General features: G+C 40.9%; 1 protein-coding gene across 1 annotated transcript in view; it reads right to left on the minus strand.

The window, feature by feature from the left end:
* HECW1 (HECT, C2 and WW domain containing E3 ubiquitin protein ligase 1) overlaps nt 1-22523 on the minus strand; it is a 400133-nt gene that overhangs the window by 92070 nt on the left and 285540 nt on the right. The window contains exons 11-15 of the mRNA XM_042963608.1: nt 18105-18247; nt 16012-16112; nt 13122-14459; nt 7938-8039; nt 3257-3407 (exon numbers count right to left, since the gene is read on the minus strand). Of these exons, the coding sequence (XP_042819542.1) occupies nt 3257-3407; nt 7938-8039; nt 13122-14459; nt 16012-16112; nt 18105-18247 (1835 nt within the window). The remainder of the gene's footprint in view (nt 1-3256; nt 3408-7937; nt 8040-13121; nt 14460-16011; nt 16113-18104; nt 18248-22523) is intronic.

Raw genomic sequence — 22523 nt, forward strand, 5'->3', positions numbered from 1 at the left:
GCAAGTCCTGTGCATGTACATGGAGATTAAAGAGAGGTAAGATTTTTTTCAAAGGTCAACCTTGGGGTGGAAGAGTTATGTATACATCACTTTTTTTTCCTATTTAAAAATTCCATTTCTCAATAATAGAAAAACTTCATCCAAATAACTAAAAAACCAACCTTAAGTGTATTATTTAAAATGCGAATATATACTTCTATCTTCTGTTTGCTCAATAAATATCTGTGAAGGTAAATTTAATTAATTCAGGATATTCTGAAAGTGTAAGAATTAACTAGAGAAACTGTCTTACACTGAGTCCTGTTAAACTCTGGCACCATCCCAGGCACTGGCAGGGATACAGAGAAGAATAAGATGGAAGGTAAGGACTGTGCTCGAGGCAGGCACGATCAGTCATAGGGTTGTAGTAGAGGTGACCACGGGCTCTGTTTGGAGGGTTCTGGGAAGATTTCCGGGACCACACGATGTTCTCATTGAGCCTTTGCAGAATGGAGACGGATACCAGGTGGAAGGCAGACAGTGAGGGACGTCTGTGCAGTAGGAGCACGTGGCAAAGCTATAAAGGCTAGGAAGGGTGTGCTAAGTTTGGGGAATGGCCAAGTTTGAGTGTGGTCACCATAGGCTGCTTTGTGCACTCTGTCTGCATTTCTCAGTGTGTGTCTCCTTGCACAAACACACCTGACTTTCACAATCATGCTGTCAGGAGTCCAGGGAAACTCCTTTGATGGGGTCCAGGGCAGGCCACCTTAAAGTATGCCATTTTGGCATATTGATTATTTTGAATTAAAGTTACTTAAAAACCAGCCAGTGCAGAAGGACACTCTGACCCTCCTCTGTTCTCCTGAAAGGAGGAAATGAATTCGCCTTGTGAAGGGCACACTTCCTGTACCCGGATGCTGGAAGTCATCCTTATCACCAGGGATAGGGAATCAGGGTGGGGAAGACTGTGTAAACAAACCTTGTTACTCTTCACTAATTTATTACCCCAAGCCGAAACTTTTTTGTCTTGTCAATTCTTCATCCCCTGCTCCACCCCAAATGTTTCTTTCTCTAAAAGATATAAAAGTTGTCTGCTTTGGTCACTTCTTTGAGTCTCATATTTCTAGGAGCTCCCATCCATAAGAAATTAAGTTTGCTTTTCTCATGTTAATCTTACGTCAAGAACCTAGAAGTTTCCTTCCTTAGGAAGTTTTCCTCCCCTACATCTTCTTGCAACACTGACAATATTTCCGTTTTGCTGTTAGACAGTGATGGTTGTAAACTCCTCCCGATAACCAACTGCAGGTTATCAAAAACTGACCCCTGTGACTGATCACATCCGTGATGGGGAAAAGACTGGCAGTATACTTTCTGTGGCTGCTGTTATCATGCCAAATCACTAAAAAACCGTACGCGCTTGAAAGTGATAGCTTAAGATAAGTGCTGAAGAGCCTGAATACTTATCTCAAGGTCATCTGACCTTTCCTTCCCTAAGTAGGCTTTTTCACAAGAAATAAGTACTTTCTCAAATCTTTAAATTCCTTTTCTTTTTATCTGTCCAGATGGATGCAGCAAAACACAACTTCCTATTCCGCAAAGTCTGGCTGCCTCTCCCAGAGTGTTGGGCTCCATGGAGGGCACAGGAATTTACACATTAAAGCCTTCAGAACTTCTCTAGAGGCCTGATTCAGGATGGACTTGGACTAATTTTTATATTATACAACACGAACATGATGAACTTTCATGGATTTTTATGTCAGAGGTCAAGGTGCTTACTTTGCTTTGATTTATTGTTTTCTTCTAGTGCTCAAACTGCACCTCTCATAGATATAGCCTGGTGATGCTCTCCCAATTTCAGCCTCTCTGTTCTGGCAAGACAGACCTAGAGACTATTTCTGCCTGTGGAATTTCAACCCGGGCTCTACGTAAAATGAGCTTGCTGTGTCCTCTACATTTTTTATTTACAGGAGTTTGGTTGCAATCATCATGAAAGGACTCTCCCATGGAGTTTTGGTGCATTCATATCTAGTAAAACTGGGTTATCACAAGTTCCTCTTGTAATGTGTTTTCTTTCTGTGGGAATGACTGTAGAGAAATGCACTGCCAATGAAAATCCTTCCTGATTCTCATTTTGACTTTAAACGCTCGGCTACTGATGGAGAAAAAGTGGAAAGTGAATGTCTTCCCAATGCTCAAGCAATTAAAGAATCCTGATGATTTTTACCAAATCATGCTGCTCTGTGTACAACAGTAACTAGAAGTTGAAATTTTTTGTCTCTGTGTATTTTTTCATAGGACTAAACTGTCCACTTTATTTTTCTGGCTGATACAGTTAATTTCCAAAGGAAATCTGTTATCAAGAGATGTGTCCCTCAAGCCCATGGGGCTCCTTATTCTTTATAATTCCTCCCAACCATTCCTTTATTTTGTACTAATGAGATGGCATGTGGAGACAGGTGAAGTTTGCATTCCTGGCTACTAAAAGTATCCCAAAGCTGCAGTCTTGGCCTGAAGCAAGAGGTCATACGATGCTCATGCTAGCTTACAGCATGAGAGAAATGTTATGTTGGGTCTCATTTACAGGTTAAAAACAAAATGGCATCTTTACAAGTTAAGTAAGGGTCTAGCTTTTAGACAAAACAATTCTCAAAAACTGTTTTTAAAGATTTCTTTTTCTAAGATGAAAACTTTTTAGGAATTACTATTTCTGAGTATATAGCAATTAGGAGACCAGGGCAAACATGAATACAGTGATTTAGAACAGGTTTTTTTTTTTTTTCTTTTTTTTTTTTTTTCGTCTCCAGGCAGCTTTTAATATTCTATGGAACCATCCTTGGCATGTTTTCAGCTGTTTGAGTTCTGGACCCTTTTGAGAGTCTCATATGGACCAGTCGGACAGAAAAATGTGCATCCATATATGATTTTGCATACAATTTCTGGACGGTTCGTGGAATAGGGGCACCCTCAGAAAATACTGGGCAGGGGGCGGGCGTTCTGGGGGCTGTTGGTTTAAGAACACCTCGTTTCAAGCATGTGCCATCAAGAAGTTCAGAGGATTGTCTATGCTTAAATGACATTCAGACTTTAGCTTGGCTCCTGCCACCAAATTCTGAGTCTAGCTTCCCAAGTACCTACTGTAAATGGTTTTCTTAAGATACATAATTACTTCCCAGTCTCCTCATACAATCTGAGCAGAAAAGTGTAAGAGGGGGCTTCTCTGGCTGCCACTCTCCTTTCCCAGTGCTTCACAGGGGCTCACTGCATGCTGATCACCAACCGCCTGTTGAGTTGCTCCATCTGCTGGATGGACCCCGATCTCCGCATCCCGTCGGGGGTGGCTGCTGCTGTCGGCCGCTGCCAGGTGGTCGTGCGGTTCACGTGGTCCACATAAAAGACCCGCCCGTGGCTGTCAATGCGAGCTTCCCAGTCTAGTGTGTAATAAAAAGGCAAAAATAAAAATCAAGGACAAACTATTGATTCATGCGAAACAGATACCACTTCCGGGTCTTCTGTGGGTAGAACTCCCTATTGGTTACTGGCTGAAGGCCAGACACTGCTCACAGCACCTGCCCTGACTTCTGAGGTACTGGGACTGAATTGGCATTCCAAAAGAGAGCCTACTGGACTCAGCCTCTCTGCTGGGCCATTTTAAACAGTAACTGTTTCCTCAAATACGACCTGTGTTAAAAAGTCTAACATTTTCTAAAGAGAAAGGCTGATATTTACTTTATTTCTTCCTTTAACAATTTCCATCATGTCAATCTTGTTGGCTACTCAACTTACAGCTGGAAGACTGGAAGCATCCTGCACTGAGAGTGCACAGTCTGATGCTGGAGAATCCTTTTTTTGCTAAATCTGAGGGACAGCAACTAGTGGGTGAGGGAACGATGGCCCTCACGTTCAAACCACCTTTAACTACAGTTCTAAGATACTGTACCTGAAACTTCAGAGGACCTCTATTCAATACTTAGCAACCTTGATTGATTGCCATTCCTCTTGAGAGGAAGAATGGACGGATTTGATCCCTTCAAACCATCCTTTTGACAAGTTGTAGGTTCACAGTGTACATTCAACCCACCTGTGGCTGCCAAATATCTCTTGACAAAACAAAACAAAACAAAACCAATAACGACTATTAACACACATCAAGCGCTTAAATACCTCTCTGTTGATAAATAACCATGGCAAACAGCAGAGGGAGCCCAAGACTAAGATAAATTCCTTTACTTCTCAGATTTCAAAACCAACAGACTGAAAGGTAGAAGCATGGATGATACACTACATAATACATATGGGGGGGTGTGTGGGTGGGTGGAAAAGTCCTCGAAACTGGGAGAGCTGGAAATAATACATACATATCTGAGCTTCACACACAAGAGCAATGTCTGCTGTACAGCAATGGGCAAAGCTTTTGGAGTCCACATGTGAAAACGTGCTGGAAATAACAGCTTCATGATAAAGTTATGCTGAAAAATGCATTTGATTAAAGAAGAAAAAGCAAAAATGGCTGCAAATGGAGGGAAACTATTCAGCTTTTTAAGTGAAAAAAGCAATAGCTTTTGGGAGTAGGTCAGATATTAACAATTCTATTGAAAAATGATTATTCAGGTAATGACATAGCAACTCTCAATTTTCTTAAGGAAAAAAATCAATGTATTTGGTTTAATTTTGGTATTATATGTGCATGGTACATCTGTTTGTGAAGATTGTGGCTTATGTCTGACATTTACCTGAGGAATTGTCAAATAATGCCCAATGAAAACCAAAATACCAGAAAACACCAAATTTACCTTATCTAAGACAAACTGAAGGAAAATGGAGTCAGATTGTATAACTATATTCTAGGAGGTGTTGATTGAAATTGCTTACTATATAATCCAGCTCAACTGTTAGTTGTAAATGTTAATTAGCTCACTGATGAAATTGTGCATGCATATGTGTAACTACTAGGTAGTTAATGTTGGAATTTCAGTGATTCCCAAATTAGTAGCAATTGGACACTTTTTTTCTTGAATTCAACATGACTGTCTTACAACAAAGAATGAACATTAATCTTTGAAGAGTATTGTGGTCTCTAGTTCAATTAAACACACTCCTCCCAACACTCTCTAGGAGTGACACCATGCCAGGTCCCCTGGACACACTGCTGAGAAACTAATGCCTCCGCCCTCCAGGTTCCTATAGTAAAGGAAGGATTCCTTCAAAGACATGGCTCAAGTCTCAGAAATTTGCTAGGGAAAACATTAGAGAATAGCGCAGTGGTAATAACAATTTCACTGTACAAGTTTCCATATTTCCAAATCTCTCATGGAAAAGGATAGCAAGCCAGGTGGACAGGCCATCCTGTCAATATATTAAACAACAAATAGTGCTAATTGTAAATGCATAGTGCTAAGTTCTTACAAATATTCAGAAAGTAATAGCTAAGCGCACTTACAGATTATAAGTGTATTTTCTGGATTGCTTTGTAAAGAATTTGCTTTCACATATTGTGTAAAGAAAGACAGCATTTCAGGCCTCAGCATGTCCTGATGGATTTAGGACTGTGTTGTGTAAATAGATTTCTGCCAGTGATTACCTTCATGATGGTGGGGCAAGTTAGGGTCGTTCGTTTGTGACTGAAAGACCTATAAGATACAGAAGTATATCTTTTCCAAGAAGTCTAGGAACAATGTAGAGCCTAATAATGTATCATTTTTAGTTATTATACTAACAAAAGCCTGTGAAACTGCTCCTCCCCCCTTTTTTTTCTTTTTGCTTTAACAAATGCAATACCATGTTTGTAGTCTAGACCTTTCCCTTGAACTTTAGCCACATATCCAATTGCCTTCTTGACATCACTACCTGGATAACATCTCCAGTATAACTTGATCAAAACCACACTTCAGATCGTTCCCACCCAAACATGCTCTATCATCAGCCTTCCCTTCCCATGTCAGTTGAGGGCAACTCCATCCTTCTAGGTTAAAATTTTTGAGGCCATTCTTGATTCCTATCTTTGTCTCACACATCACATCTAATCTGTCAACAAATCTACCTACAAAACATATGTCTAGAACTTGACCAGTCCTCACCACCTCCACTGCTCCCACCTGGGCCTAAGCCACCACTGCCTCTCACCTGGGCCACAGTGATAACCTTATGTTGGGTCTCATGCTTCTGTCCTTCCTCTTCCAAATTTAATGCCAACAGAGCAACCATAGAAACCTAAGTCAGAGAATGTCATTTCTTCTCTCTACATCTACAATGTTCCCCTTTTATTCAGAGTAAAAGCCGAAGCTTTTAAGTGATCTACAAGGCCCTCTGTGATCCAGTCCCTGATATCTCCCTGACCTTATCAGCCACTGCTCTCTTCCTTCCTAAATCCATTCCAGACACACTGCCTCCATGCTGTTCTTCAAACCTACCAGGCAGGCAGTTCTCTTTTCTCAGAAAGCTCTTCCTCCCCAAGGATAACCTTCTTACCTCCTCTAAGGCTAGCTTCAAATGTTGCCTCTCAATGAAGCCTACCTGACCACCCTATTTAAAATGGCAAACCAGCCACCACCATATACTCCAAATTCCCCTTAGCATGCTCTGCTCATGCTCTGCCATAGCACTTATTACCATCTAACATGTTATACTATTGCCTCATTCACTCTTCTTATTATTCATAGGTCTCTGTCAGGCTAGACTATAAGCTCCATGAGGGCAGGGATCTTTGGTCTGTTTTGTTTGCCTAAGATAGTACTTCACACAGAGTGAGCATTTAATGAATATTTGTTGAATGAATATCAGTAATGAAGTCATCCATGTACCATATGAGATTACCTAGAAAATTCTGTTATAAGGCTTCACTAACAGCTTCTGTAATATTTTTCAGGGTTGCATGAACAGAGAATTGAAATCTATGAACTTGTTTTCATTATTGAAAGCAGCTTGTATAAAGCAATTCTTTGAAATATACTTACATTCAATTATTTACAAGGTTTGTGTACATAACTAGTTATTACTCTTGCATGGATTGGAAGTCAATTCATGCATACATGCATTGATAGGTTATTTATTGTGGGGAAAGTGTTCCTTCACTGGAGAGAACATGTGATAGATATTTTTATATAAGTGCTAAGTAGAAAGTATAGACACTGAAATTTTACTAGTCTTTTGTGGACTATCCATAAATCAATGTATAAATAAAGAAATCGGTTATCAAAAGTTAAAGAACATAATGTTTGCCTTGACCCCCCCCAAAACAAATACAGTGTTCTTTTAAATGTTTACATATTCAAGGTATTTATTGCTTTGTCAGTGATAAAGTACAACTGAATAGGACAAGAATGGTGCAAATGCAAAATATATCACATTATCAAGAATCGATGCATCAGGGAATAGGCATTTTTTCTTAGTCTTGCAGTTTTGCAGTTACCAGAAAATGATGTGGAATACCATCCCTAAAGATAATACGTATATATTTTTTTCTGGAAACCCCTAAGAACTACAGAAGAAATTTGAGACTGTCTCCTATTGATGGAAGTTAATAGTAAGGAAAACGCAACTTCTTTCATTCTCTTGGGTGGAATGTTTTATTATATGGAGGTGCCTGTGGCATAATAGGTCCAATGGAGAACAATAGAATTATTCTATTTTGACCTGTGAACTTTTAAATATGAAATAGTAGAATTTAGGACTTAAAGGTCAGGTGCAGTTTGCAAGGACTAGTCAAGTCTTATAAAGAAATACTCTCTGTTTCAGAAGGTGAGGGGGCACTGAAAATACTGTGTTATCTCTTCAAGACCACATACTGAAATCATTAGTCCAAAATGCCCCATTTTTATAGTAGTAGGTGCCATATTGATTTTTGATCACAGTGTGAAGTATGGAGTTGGGGAAGAGTTTGGATGTGTACATACAAGTTCATACTGACCTGTTCAGACTTGATAGGAAGAATTAAGACATAGATTTTAAAAACTAAAGCTTACTTGGTGGAAGAGGCTCATCGATTGTTGGGTAGTGATGATGTTCAGGCCTCAAGGAAGGAAGCTGGCTTACTGGCTGGGAATTATGGAGTATAGGACATTCACCTACGGACAAGATAGTCAAGACATTCAGATTCACTCATTGCTGCAGCAACGCCATCAAAAACGCATGACCGTAAAACAAACTAGTACAAGAAAAAAAATCCCAGGATGGGAAATCTGTTTTTTATGTCAGTTTGCTACATTCACAGTCATTCATGAGAGAGGGAGTAGAGGGCACTTTTTTGTTTCAAACCCCAAAGAAAATAAACACTTCATGACTATGATCTGTACCACACAGACCAATATGTGGGGATCAGGGTCTGATTCTATAACCACCTGACTTTTCTTTGATGGGAAGGTGGCATCAGACAGGGACACAAAAGAAAATGAGCAGAGCCTGACTCTAGCCCAGCTAAAGAAACAGGCCTGTCTGAGGGAAGTGTGGCATTTCTAAGGTCCCATAAAACTCGGTGAGCCAGTGTAAAACCATAGGTCCTTATCTGGATCGGTTTCATCACAGGGCTGCTAAGATGCTGTTTTTCAGGTTTTGTTTTTGGAATGAGATTCTTAGATGGTGCCTTTCCAAGATGGGGCTGAGAAACTGGTGGGCCAAGAAGGCATATTCCTGTGGTATGGGAGCGTAGGGGCTGGGGTGGGGAGCCAAGCAGGTATGGAATCTTGTGATTGTTCCAGATTATCTTGAGGAAAAACCAGACAAGTCAGGGTGCTCTGGAAAGAGAAAAGGACAAGAGACGAAGGAAGTAGATAAGAGGCAGGAAGACTGAGACAGGAAAACTTGAAACACAGAAGTGGGATAGAAGGAAGAAAGACGGACATGGAGAGATTTTAGAAGTAGACATATCCACAGAATGCATGCCTCAATTATTATAGACATAGCTGATATTATTGTCATTCACACTTATAATAGACTGAACAATGTCCTAAAATGATGTTCCTATCTCATGACGTCCTCAGGTCCTGGTAATACTGCATGAGAGTGGCTATGTGGAAGGCAGGCCAACTCACCAGCTGTTTGGGGCATATTATCAGAGGCAATTGCTCTTGACCTTTGGAGAGCTAGAAGGGCCACGAGACAGCCCCCATTCAGACTGGTATCCCTCCAGCTCACACGCTCATGGCTCTCTCAACATAGACCCTATTAGCCAGAGGACAAAGGTCAGGCCTTCTCCTTCCTCTGCCCTCCATGGCTGATGGAAATATCACGTGTTCCATTATCCCTTGAGTCAAAAAGGGTAGAAACTGAAAAACGGTGGTTAAGATCTTTATGGGATCTCACATTTCAAAAACTTCCTAGAATGTCCATACATGGAAAGGACGGTAATTTCTTCTCATTCTGGATCCATAAAACTGATGAAATTAATTAGGAAGGAAGTTAGGCAGGTTGAGTTTAGCAGTTTGATTCCTAGAGCTAACTGTAAAGCAAAAACAGAGATGTATTCAGGAACAACGGATCCTTTTAAATGTTAAGTATATAGCATGGTTTCTTGTGCAAACTTTGGTATGTGACTCAAATCCTGGGGTGGAGTCTCAGTGCACAGCTCCTATGAACTGACTCCTGCTTCAGATAGGGGTTCTGTTTTTAGTGGATCTCACACTCATGTTTGTCGTTGTAGGTGTTTCGTGTCAGAAACTAAAAAGCAATGGCACAGTTGTTATGTCACCAGCTGCTGCATTTTCAATTTGGTTTCTTAAAAAGAACAACAAACTTACCTCTTGTAATTAATTCAACCAATCAGGTTAATTACTCCTCCAAGCTAGTGGAAACATAATATTGCCGCTCGCTGGGGTTAATGGAGCTGACCCCGCCTGCTCGTGAAACCCAAGCAAATGCAATGATGTGACGGGCGCAGCTCAGCCTACTGAATGGATGGAGCGCACGAAAGAAGCAAGCGATTCTGTTCTGCAGAGGCCACGGCTCCACACACTCACCCTTGCCTCAAACACAAAGCAAGTGTTCAGAGCTGCTAGAATCCCTGAGAAGGAAACATATTCCACTTAAAAAGTTAGCCTCACTGCTTCTCTGCTTGGAAGAACCCTCACTCAACGAGAGTCAAGCGCTTCATATGTATTATCTCATTTAATCCTTCCCACAAGCCTTTGAAATAGATTCTACCTCTGCACCCATTTCAGACAAGGGCATAGAGCACTCAGGTAACTCGGCTTGGGTATCACAGCCAGAAAGTGGCGGGGCTGAATTAAACCCAGGAGGCCTGACTCCAGGGCCCGAGCTCAAATCACAACTTTATATTGCTCTTTTCATTCGATCTGCAGACAATTTTTTAAAAAAGTATTTTATGTTGAGGTTAAAAATGAGGTTTTCACAGAGGGGGAAAAAAAGCAAAAAATAGATACAGAACACATCTTCCCAAAATTGCTGCAGATGCAGTTTTGCGGGCATGGGTATGGTAAGTCTACCTTTGCTAAGTTAACTGAAAGAATTTGCAATCTTAGAAGTCACAGTAAAGGGGCACCAGTGATTCTTGTGGAAGAAGATTCTTGTGCAAATATCGGGTGGGTTGTGGTGAAGCCCTGCTTTCTCAGAGCATGTGCCAGTGAGGGACAGAGCCACATCACTGACACAGGTAGCTCAGGGGCTCACTGCTGACAGGGGAGAAGATGGGCTGTGAAGAAGTCACGCGCGCCAACATATGCCCAGCCTTCGTGAGATTGACAGTCTCAGGAATCTTCGGATTGCCCCTTGCAACCACCTGAGTGAAGCCTGTAGGTGCTTCTTAACCTCTTCTGAGTTTATAGTCTGCAGAATTCAGGAATTCAGAAATGTCTTTAAAAAACTTCCCTGCAAAGACTTCCACTAGGTCTCTGAAATGCTTTCCTGTCCTTTCTGTTAAAGAGGAGTTTTCCCCCATTGGGCTGTTAGTCCCTCAAAGGCATGGGCAGCGTTTTGTTTTGTTTGTTTTGTTTTGTTTTTGTTTTCATAATGCCTTTATATATGAAGGCAATTGTTTACTGAGCCAATTTTCAACTAATCATATGTGGGTTGTCTCCCAACACAGCAGTCAAAATATATACCATAGGCTGCAGCAGGTTGACAAACTACGAATCTGGCCTTGTTTTTATATGGCTCTGAGCTAGGTAAAACTGTTAAAAAAAAAAAAAAAAAAAGAGTAGCCTTTGGTGAGAAGAGTTGCTTAATTTTATCTCTTGATCTATAAAGCCTGAAATATTTATTGTCTGGCCCTTTATAAAAAAAGTTTGCCGACCTCTGGACTAAAATATCCCTGCCAGCTCCTAGTTGCGCCCTTTATGTGTGTATCCCCAAATCTCCTTATACTATACTTATTTTTAATTGTTAATAATTACTGAGCACCTTTCACAGGTTCTGACACTGATCCATCTCCCTGTGCTCAGCACATAGCATCTGGCCCAGAACAAAGGGACTCAAAACATCCACATTAAAGAAAGGAATTGTCTGTCCCGTTTTCAATTGTGCCTTTTCCTATTCTATGCCACTATGGTTTCCTCTCTGTGTTTCTCTTTCTTTTCCAGTCTTCTCACACTTCTCCTTAGCCCATGTACCACTTTCTGAAATGTAGAATTGGGCATTGCTAAATACTCAGGATGAATTTTTGTGCTCACTTTGGTTCCTATAAAAATTTACAGGTGTCAGGCATTTGTGTAGGTGCTAAGAATGAAACATAAAGAAAATACAGTTCTGGCCCTTGATGAGCTTACAATCTAGAGACAATACCACCACCTTTGTTTGGAAGCTAATATAAGCAGTAGAACAGAAAAATAGCAGAATCTATATTTTTTGCTCTTAAAACAACTGAATTATTTCATATTATTTTGTGCCCTTTGAATTATTTCCCCCATGTCACTGTCACTTGACTGGAAAATGGTTCCCAATTCTGGATAAAGAAATGTGAGTTAATTTTACATACGATTCCACAGGCATGACTAAGAAGAAACATCTGGAGTTAAAATACTGAATACATTTTAAACCTGAAGGTGGCAGCTTTTAGGTTAGAATCCCACTTGAAACAAAGCAATTTACGAATTCCTGTTATTTTTCCTTCCATTAGCCAAAATAGCCAAAACAAAACAAAACTAACAAAAAACAACAAAAAACAAAACCGTAATTAATTACGATAGCTTTGTAATGTAGTTTGAAATCAGAGAACATGATGCCTCCAGCTTTGTTCTTCTTTCTCAAGATTGCTTTGGCTATTTGGGGTCTTTCATGGTTCCATATAAATTATAGGGTTGTTTGTTCTATTTTCGTGAAACATGCCATCAGAATTTTGATAGGGATTGCATGGAATCTTGCAATCTTGCAATAATACTGCTTTGGGTAGCATGGACATTTTAACAATATCGATTCATCCAATCCATCAGTATGGAATACCTTTCCATTTATTTGTGTCTTCATCAATTTCTTTCATTACTGTCTTGTAGTTTTTCAAGAGAACAGGGAACAGATTGATGGTTGCCGGGGGCAGTGGGGGTGAGAGAAATGGGTGAACTGTTTTTGTTTTTGGATTGAATAATAGTAAAAAAACAAAACAAAAACAAAACAAAAAACCAAAACCAACAATAACGAGAACTGAGCAGACAGAAATAATGACAAATATATGTAAGCTATACATATCCATATGTACACAGGCTAAGTTAAATTCTAAAGCAGAGGTAAAATCAATGTTCTTTCAATTTATATTAACATTTATTGCTAATCTTCAGTATGTTTTGGGAAGTGAGCAGGTATTTATACATTATCCACTGAATGTTGATGAATATTTTCTGCTTATATCATGAGATACTCCTGTTGGTGCTCTGGTCACTGTCAAGACTAGAAAGGTAACATGTACACTAACCAGTTCTAACGATTAGTTAAAACAGAGATGCACACATACAAGTGCACACTCACATGAGTGTGCTAGTTGTGATTCTTGGTGTCTACCTGAGAGGTGGTGGATGTCTGCTCTTCACAGTCACGAATACTTACATACACATATACGCATGCACACATACATGTACAGGACAGGCGTACATTGCCCCAGCAACCCCACTGGAGACTGATCCTCTCACTTGTTTTTAAACCATGTTGGTGAGACCTGTGTCCCCCTGCTGGTCCTATTCTCACTCTGATCAGGTTTGAGGTCTAACCTTCTCTCCGATTGCTTGGCCCTGCCACGGGGGATTCCAGACCTTCCACGGTTCTTGCCACGCTGGCGGCGGGGGCGGCCAGCTCGTCGTGCCACGGCCCGGCGCCATTTGCCGACTCCGGGTCCAGCTCCGGGCTCTGCACCGAGTCGGGCACAGATTCGAACGCGCTGTTCTCCTCCTCCTCATCGTCTTGCGACGAGAAGACGGTGCTCTCAGAGATCTTGGCGCTGTCCACGGAGGAGAAGCGGGTGTGGCTGGCGAACCTGCTGCCGTTGTAACAGGAGGGGCTATAGCAGGAGGCGCTGTAGCAGGAGCTGCTGTAGCAGGACGTGCTGTAGCACGAGGAGCTGTAGCAGGAGGGGCTGCAGCAGGACGTGTCACAGCCCTCGCAGCTGTGGTCCCCGCCCTGCCGGGGACTCGAGTCGCTCTCACTCCCTGTGCTGGGGAGCGTGTCGCCGTCCGGGCCCAGGCCGTTGGTCAGGCCGGAGTGGCCGGGGGTCGCCGTGCCTGGAGTAGCCCCCTCGAGTTCCTCCCCATCCTCTTCGAGGGGAGGCGGCGCGGCAGCTAGCGTGTCCACCTCGCTGAGCCCGTCTTTCTCCGAGGCGTCTTGGAGGGTGGCCTCCTCCTCGGCGCCGTCGTCGCTCGCGGCGCCGCCGCCCTGGGCGGAGGGCATGCTGTGCAGCAGGGTGTGGATGCGGATGTAGTGTGTCCGCGGGGTCTCGGGGTCTCCGCAGGCGGACGCGATCACAGTCTCCAGCTCGGACACCGGCAAGGAGCACGGCCTGCTTTTCCTCTTCACCGAGGCCCGCAGCTGCAGCCTGTCCTCCCCCTGCCCCAGGGCGGACACGTCGCCCTCCTCCTCCTCCGCCTGCTCCTTCTCCTCCTCTCCCCCCGCCCGGCTCTCTGTGGCCGCTTCCTCTGCCTCGGGCTCCCCGGTGCCGCCCGGGCCTTCGCTGTCCTCCAGCAGCCCCGGTGGGGGCACCTCCCCACCCAGCTCCAGCCGCTCCGCCAGTTCTTCCGCACTCAGGGCGGGCTCGGCGTCCTCACGCCCCGGGCCCAGAAGCTCCCCAGCCCCGTCAGGTCCCACAGAGCCCGCGCCGTCGTCTCCTGCCTCGTTGGTACCTGCCGCTTCCTCAACCGGCTCGGCCAGCTCCAGGCTCCCGTTCCCGGCAGCGTCCCCGGCGCTGCCCTGGCTCAGCGGCTCGGGCTTGGAGCCCCTGGGGAGCTCCGGTGCCTCGCCGGGAGGCTCCCCGCGGCTGCTGGCCAACAGGCTGTTCATGGGGCTGTCCCGAATGTCCGCGGACTCAGGCTCGGCGCTCAGGGACATCTCCTCATCATCTGCGGGCGAGAAGAAAATGTCATTTCTTCCAGAAGAGCGCATTGTGGGGTTAGTGTATTAGTGTACTCTGCCGGCCATGTAAGCCATCCTAAGGGATTTCTGCGTGAGGATATTGGATGTAGGGTGGATGAAGGTTTCTCATAGGCCAAAGCTCTGCTAAAAAAATCTGTAAGGACTTCTTCTGTTAATGACAATTTGCTGTCATGATATATTTCAGAATTCTGTTTCAAGGGAATTCATAGTTTTGGTTAAAATATCCAAAGCCTAGAACTACCCAGTTCCCGGCACATAGCGGGTGCTCAACAATGTTGGCTTGGCGGAAGACTGCGGAGAAGACGTGGGGGGGGGGGGGGTGGTTATAGGGTCTTGCGCAGGGCAGCTAAGGTTAATACTTGCTCAGAGTGTTTCCTCTCGCTGGGTCCACCAGGTGGCAGAATGGGAAAGCTGGGTTTTTAGCAACTACAGAGAAGAAAATGGCTAGTTGATGGGAGCAACCACAGTCCTTCGGTAGCTCAGACCCGGAGGCCACCAATATTTGGAGGTTATTGCGATGGAAAATAAACACATCTCCACATCAAGCAACCATTTAAGGAGCAGCAATCACTGTTTAGTTCTCCTTCCTCCCAGGTGCTTTATCTATTGGATCCCCAGCCCAGTGTGAACTTCCCATTTCAAAAGCACTAGTGCAATTGACTCATTCAAGAGGAATGATCTCTCTTGGTGAGCCATAGGCCCTCTTTTTTTGCTACAGTGAGGGAAGAGTCAATTTTATTCTCAGGATGAAGAAAAGGCTGAGTGAAAGGACCAAACAGTCAGCATGTTTTCTTCCAATCTGCATTATATATTGGGCATAGACAAGTACAACAGGACTTTAATGAGCGGGCAGTGATAAACTCCAGACCCTGAGTTTTCAAAGCCTCATTAGCTTTAACGGCAACTCGTAAATGTGGCCCAGAAGGACTGGCTAATTCTCAGCATGATCTACACTTAGTATGGGAGTTCAGGAGAAGAGCTAAAGTGGAATTAGGAGGCATCTCATCATTCTTATTTGGAAATGTGTTTTGGCTTGAAAAACTGGACACTGGATGATTCTGAAATTTTCTGTCCAACTTATGTTTTTCATTGTGATAAATCCATTGGATAATGATAGTTTTTCAATAATATGACATGTATCACATTCATTCATTTTCTCATCCATTCATTCATTCATGTATGTAATGATTAAGTATCTATTGAGCACCTCCTATGTGGGTGCTGGAAGTAAAATGATAAATCAGACATGGCTCCATACCCACGTTGGCCTCATTGTCAATTCCCACTCCACTGTCTAACCCTCTACCTTTGGGTCACCAGAATGAAGAGGAGCCTCTCAATCAAGGGGACAGCAATCTGGTTTCCAGAACAGATCACTGGCTTCTGGGCCTCAAATGGAGAAGAGAGAGAACCACAAAACCTAGGACATGTCTGGAGAGAACCACGGTTATTGTATTTTAGAGAAAGGAACACACTGACCCTCTGCTAGGACAAGACATGAATTCATGCCAGAAATACCTGGGTGGATGGAAGAAGTGATCTCAAATCGGAATTGCAGCTGTCCACTCACATGATCTGTTGGAAGCCTGCGGCCAAGTGTATAGCTGACCACCCTATCCCTAGAAGGAAATAAGCACCATTACAGATCTGGTCAATACCTCTCCTTAAAGATTCTACAGCATGGTTTCTATGCCAGTGGGTGAAGTAGGCAAGCCCAGGGAGGCCCTGCTAATAGGAGGTGATGATCCACTCAGGTACATAGGAAATGGTCTTAAGATAAAGATGGGAAATTACATCTGCTCAACAACAATGTAAAACTTCAAGGAAATCCCTCTATTGTAAAGCAGAAGTCAGCAAACTACAGCCCAGGGGCCAAATTTGGCCCACCATCTATTTTTATAAAGCCATGAGTTTTTTACATTTTAAAATGGTTGGGAAAAAAAGCAAAAGAAGAATAATATTTTGTGACACATTAAAATTGTATGAAATTCCAATTTCAGTTCCCCAAATAAAAGCTTCATTGGAATGCAGCCATGCTTATTAGTTTACTTATCATCTGGGGCTGCTTTCATGCTACAATGGCAGCGTTGAGTAGTCAGAGACTATATGGTCTACAAAACCTAAAATATTTACTACCTGGCCCTTAACAGAAAGTTACCTGACAACCTGTGTTCTAAGCCAAAAGAAGCCCCCCAAAAGACAACAATAACAACAAAAAAGATGGGTATCTTTGCCTGCTTTTCCTGTGCAGGCTGGTATTTCCCAAATATGCCCTTAATAATGGACATTGCCAGCAACAGATACATATCTTGCGGTACATATATGTAATGTCTAACAAAATATGCCATCATGGTTACTGGAGTACCCTCCTCCATGTGAGGAGCTGTGGAGTGCTTAGAAGGTGGCCTGCTGCAGGATGGACCGAAGCAAGACTTGTAGGCTGGTGTCCAACTACACCAACATCACGGCCCCATATATAGACCTTGAAACTCCACCCTGGTCTGTTTATAGGACTTCAGGGCAAGCAGAGAGCCATTGAAGGGCTGGGGTGTTACAGGCAAAGGAATTGAGGGAGCCTTCTGAGTTTCCTTTATTTTAAAAATCATGTAATATTCTATTTAAAAAAAAATGAACAGTTTAGAGCAGTTTAGTCTCTATGTACCAGGGACTGCTTTGCATTCTTTATGTACATTTGTTTGCTTGTTTAATCCTGTGAGGATTTCCATAAATGGAAAGTGCAAACCCTGTGTTTGACACATGGTTGTAGCTCCATAAATGTCTCTACTTTTGGCTTGAGAGTTAATGGCATGTCTATATGCATATAGCTGTACACGTGGTTCTAATTAAGTGTCTCCATGATAATCATTAGTGATTCCAAAGTCCTGAAAATCCAAAAAGCTTTAATTGAAGACACTTGGAAATTCTGTAAATTCTCCTCATTCCTTTGATATCCTTCTAAGGATTACATTGTATAGCATAGCATACATTTATGGCCCAGAGAGCCATAATGAAACCCAGTGTTTTCAAATAGAGCAGCTGTTAACTAAGGAAACATATATTATATATAAATATTTTACCTGTTAGAGTTCACTTTAATGAGAATCATGAGTGGAGATGAATGTAAGAGATACAGAAACATTCTTATATACAACTGAATTCTGCGAGTAACATAATTGCAGTTGCCCATGACAATTCATGCTTTTAAAATTTCATACATACTATCTAGCATTTTCTAAGTCTCTCTACTCTAGTAACCTAGCATTTGATCTTGTAATACAAACATCTCAAATGATTAAATCACACAAGCAGAAATAATATTCTTCATGGTAAACAAATTTTTAATTTCTACCTGTCTAGAAAAATGCCTCATTAAGGGCTTCTTTCAATATTGTCTTAGGATTTTCTGCTCTCTTGTGTAAGTAACCAGTGGTACAGAAAAGGGGAAAGGTAAGGGTTTGTTTAATTGAATGTTGTGGCTCGAGCAACAGAATTAATGGGAGAAGCCAAAGAGATTCAATACCACCATGAGACTATATTATTGCAGCTTGCAGGCCTCCCTTCGTCTGCTCACTGAAGCCTTAGTGATAGTGAGGTCTCAGTCACAGGTTTACCCTATGGCGTGTCTCTCCAGGAGTCTTTGAACGGGCATCGACAGCTTTCCCAAGAAGCGCTTGATGATGGGGCGGCTCTTAGCAAACTTGTCTTTCACCTCAATTTCCAGTACATCAGTGGGCAAGGACACAAAGCTGAATTGCTGCAATGAAATTATATGTCACATCAATTAACTGAGAGGTGCAAGGGCTGGCCAATTCCCAGCCCATCTGCCTTGGATGAAGTCATTATAAAACATCCCAGTGGCAATATATATATCAAGGTCTTAGAAATGCTGTGAGCCCTATTTATTCAGTAAATGAATAACAGTAATATTGAGGTACTTCTTCAATGCTTAAAAATAAGGCTATTCTCTGATATTCAAATAATAAAAACAACTCACCTTAAGGAGAAAGAGTCCACTTAAGCCTCACTATACTAAAGGCATTAACATATTTAAAGAAAGAACAAGCACAAACTCACCTATTATTAAGGAAATGCACTTTAAACCAAAAATACCCTTTTTTAATGATTATAATGGCAGAGATTTAAAGTATTTGATAGTACCTTGCATTCTTGACAGTGGAAAGAGAACTCTCACACTGTATTGATGTACAATCTCATTCAATTGATTCAACCTTTGGGACAGGAATCGACAATATTTATTGACGTTTAAGCTGCAAATTCCCCGCAACTCAGAATTCTAATTCTGGAATTTTTCCTCTGAATTAATTTGCACAAGTGTGCAAATTATACATTTTATAAGGACGTTCACTGGAGCATTAATAGTAGCAAAAGACTGGAAAGGCCAAAAATGTCTATCAACAGGAAACCAGTTAAATTAAGGATACTAAATCTTTGAAATTGACAACTCTGCTATCGTTCAAAAGAAACATGTAATATGCACCAACATGAATAGATAATTGAAAAACAAAGTAAAAAAGCAAGATGTTAAGAATATGAAGCGTGGGATTGCATTTGTACTTGGAACTGCAAAGAAAATGCCTGGATGGGTTTACTCCAAACTCAACCCAAGGAGGTAGGCTAGTAGGGAGGACAGAAAGCAGACCTTTTTCATTTGATTCTAAATTGTTCATTTTTAAAGTAGCATGCCTTATGACTTTTAAAATAAAGGCAACAACAATTAAAGAAGATTGTGACTATCAGGAGTTGGCATGGCCAGCAATGAGAGTATAGAAAAGGAATAAACAACCTAACCTTATACCTAAAGGAGCCAGAAAAAGAAGAACAAACAAAACCCAAACCCAGCAGAAGGAAGGAAACAATAAAGACTAGAGCAGAAAGAAATGATATAGATACTAAAAAAAAACACAATAGAACAGACCAATGAAACCAGGAGTTATTTTTTTGGAAAAAAACCAATAAAATTGATAAACCTCTAGCTAAACTCATGAGAGAGAGAGAAAGAGAGAGAGAGAGACAGAGACAGAGAGATAGAGAGAGACAGAGAGAACTCAAATAAACAAAATCACAAATGAGAGAGGAGAAATAACACCTAACATCATGTAAACAATTATAAGAGAATATTATGAAAATTTTATGCCAACAAATTGGACAACCTAGAAGAAATGGATAAATTCCTAGAAACATATAACCTACTGGAGCAGGAAGAAACAGAAAATTTAAACAGACCAATTCAAGGAAATTGAATCACTAATCAAAAACTCCCAACAAAGAAAAGTCCAGGACCAGATGGCTTCATAAGGGAATTCTATCAAACATTTAAAGAAGAGTTGATATCAATTATTCTCAAACTATTCTAAAAAATAGAAGAGGAAGGAAAACTTCCAAATTTATTCTATGAGGTCAGCATTACCCTAATACCAAAACCAGATAAAGATACAACAAATAAACAGAAGTACAGGCCAATATTCCTGATGAACATAGAGCAAAAATCCTCAAGAATATACTAGCAAACTGAATTCCACAATACATTAAAAAAATCATTCAGGACAATCAAGTGGGATTTATTCCTGGGATGCAAAGGTGGTTCAATATTCACAAAGCAATCAGCATGATACTTCACATCAATAAGAGAAAGGATAAAAAACCATATGATCATTTCAATAGATGCAGAAAAAACATTTGACAAAGTACATCCATTCACGATACAAGCCCTCAACAGAGTAGGTTTACAGGGAACATACCTCAACGTAATAAAGGCTTTGTATGAAAACCCACAGTGAACATCATACTCAGTGGAGAACAACTGACAGCTTTTCCCCTAAGGTCAGGATCAAGACTAGGATGTTTACTCTTACCACCATTATTTAACATAGTACTGTCAGTTCTAGCCACAGCAATCACACAACAAAAAGAAATAAAAGGCATCCATGTTGGTAAGGAAGAGGTAACATTTTCACTATCTCCAGATAACATGGCATTCTATATAGAAAAACCGAAAGATTCCACCAAACCACTGCTAGAACTGATAAATGAATTCAGTAAAGTCACAGGATACAAAATCAATGTACATAAATCTGTTACATCTCTATACACTAATAATGAAGCAGTAGAAAGAGAAGTTAAGAAAACAATCTCATTTATAATTATAACAAAAATAATAAAATACCTAGGAAAAGACTTAGCCAAAGAGGTGAAAGTATAAAAACTGTAAAACACTGATGAAAGAAATTGAAGAAGGCACAAAGAAATGGAAAGACATTCCATGCTCATGGGTTAGAAGAACAAATATTGTTAAAATGTCTCTATTACCCAAAGCAAGCTACAGAGTTAATGCAATGTCTATCAAAATACTAGCATTTTTCACAGAACTGGAACAAACAATCCTAAAATTTGTATTGAATCACAAAAGACCTTGAATAGCAAAAGAATCTTAGAAAAGCAAAACTGGAGAAAAACTACCTCCAGACTTCATGTCATACTACAAAGCTTTAATAATCAAAACAACATGGTACTGGCACAAAAATAGACATATAGATCAATGGAGCAGAATAGAAAACCCAGAAATAAACCCACAATTATATGGTCAATTAATCTTGACAAAGGAGGAAAGAATATGCAATGGGAAAAAGATAGTCTCTTCAACAAATGATATTGTGAAAACTTTACAGAAACATGCAAAAGAATCAAACTGGACCATTTTCTTACACCATACACAAAAATAAATTCACAAATGGATAAAAGACCTAAATGTGAGAACTAAAACCACAAAAATCCTAGAATAGAGCATAGGCAGTAATTTCTCTGACATCAGGTATAGCAAAATTTTTCTAGATGTATCTCCTGAGGCAAGGGAAATAAAAGCAAAAATAAACTATTGAGACTACATCAAAATAAAAAGCTGCTGTACAGTAAAGGAAATAGTCAATAAAACTAAAAGGCAGCCTATGGAATGGAAGAAGATATTTGCCAATGACATATCCGATAAAGGGTTAGTATCCAAAATACATAAAGAACTTTTAAAATTCAACACCCCAAAAACAAATTATCCAGTTTAAAAATGGGCAGAAAATATGAGCAGACATTTCTCCAAAGAAGACATCCAGACACATGAAAAGATGCTCAACACTACTCATCATCAGGGAAATGCAAATCAAAACTTAATATCACCTCACACCTATCAGAATTTCTAAAATTAACAACACAAGAAACAACAAATGTTGATGAGGATTTGGAGAAAAAGGAACCCTTGTATACTACTGGTGGGAATGTAAACTGGTGAAGCCACTGTAGAAAACAGCATGGATGTTCCTCAGAAAATTAAAAATAGAACTTCCCTACAATCCAGTAATGGCACTACTGTGTATTTACCCAAAAAATTAAAAAAATACTAATTCAAAAGGATATATGACCCCTATGTTTATTGCTTCATCATTTACAATAGCCAAATTATGGAAGCAGTCCATGTGTCCATTGCTAGATGAATGGATAAAGAAGATGTGGAGTATATATATATATATATATATATATATTTATTCATTCATGGAATAATGGGATATTATTCAGCCATAAAAATGAATGAAATCCTTGCCATTTACAACAATGTGGATGGAGCTAGAGAAAGTAATGTTACATGAAGTCCTAGAAAGACATATACCATGTGATTTCACTCATATGTGGCATTTAAGAAACAAAACAAATGAGCAAAGGGGAAAAAAGAGAGAGAAAGAGAGAGACAAACCATGAAACAGACTCTGCACTGTGAACAAACTGATGGTTACCAGAAGGGAGGTGGGTGGGGGGATGGGTGAAATAGGTGATGGAGATAAGGAGTGCACTTGTCCTGATGAGTACAGGGTGATCTATGGAATTGTTGAATCACTATCTTGTACACTGGAAACTAATATAACACGGTATATTAATCACACTGGAATTAAAATAAAACTTGATAAGTAAAAACATAAAAATAAAAATAAAGTGTAGGAAAGGAGAGGGAGGTACCTGTCGGCATTGCC

This window comes from Panthera tigris, chromosome A2 (genome assembly GCF_018350195.1).
Source record: "Panthera tigris isolate Pti1 chromosome A2, P.tigris_Pti1_mat1.1, whole genome shotgun sequence".
Taxonomy (NCBI): domain Eukaryota; kingdom Metazoa; phylum Chordata; class Mammalia; order Carnivora; family Felidae; genus Panthera; species Panthera tigris.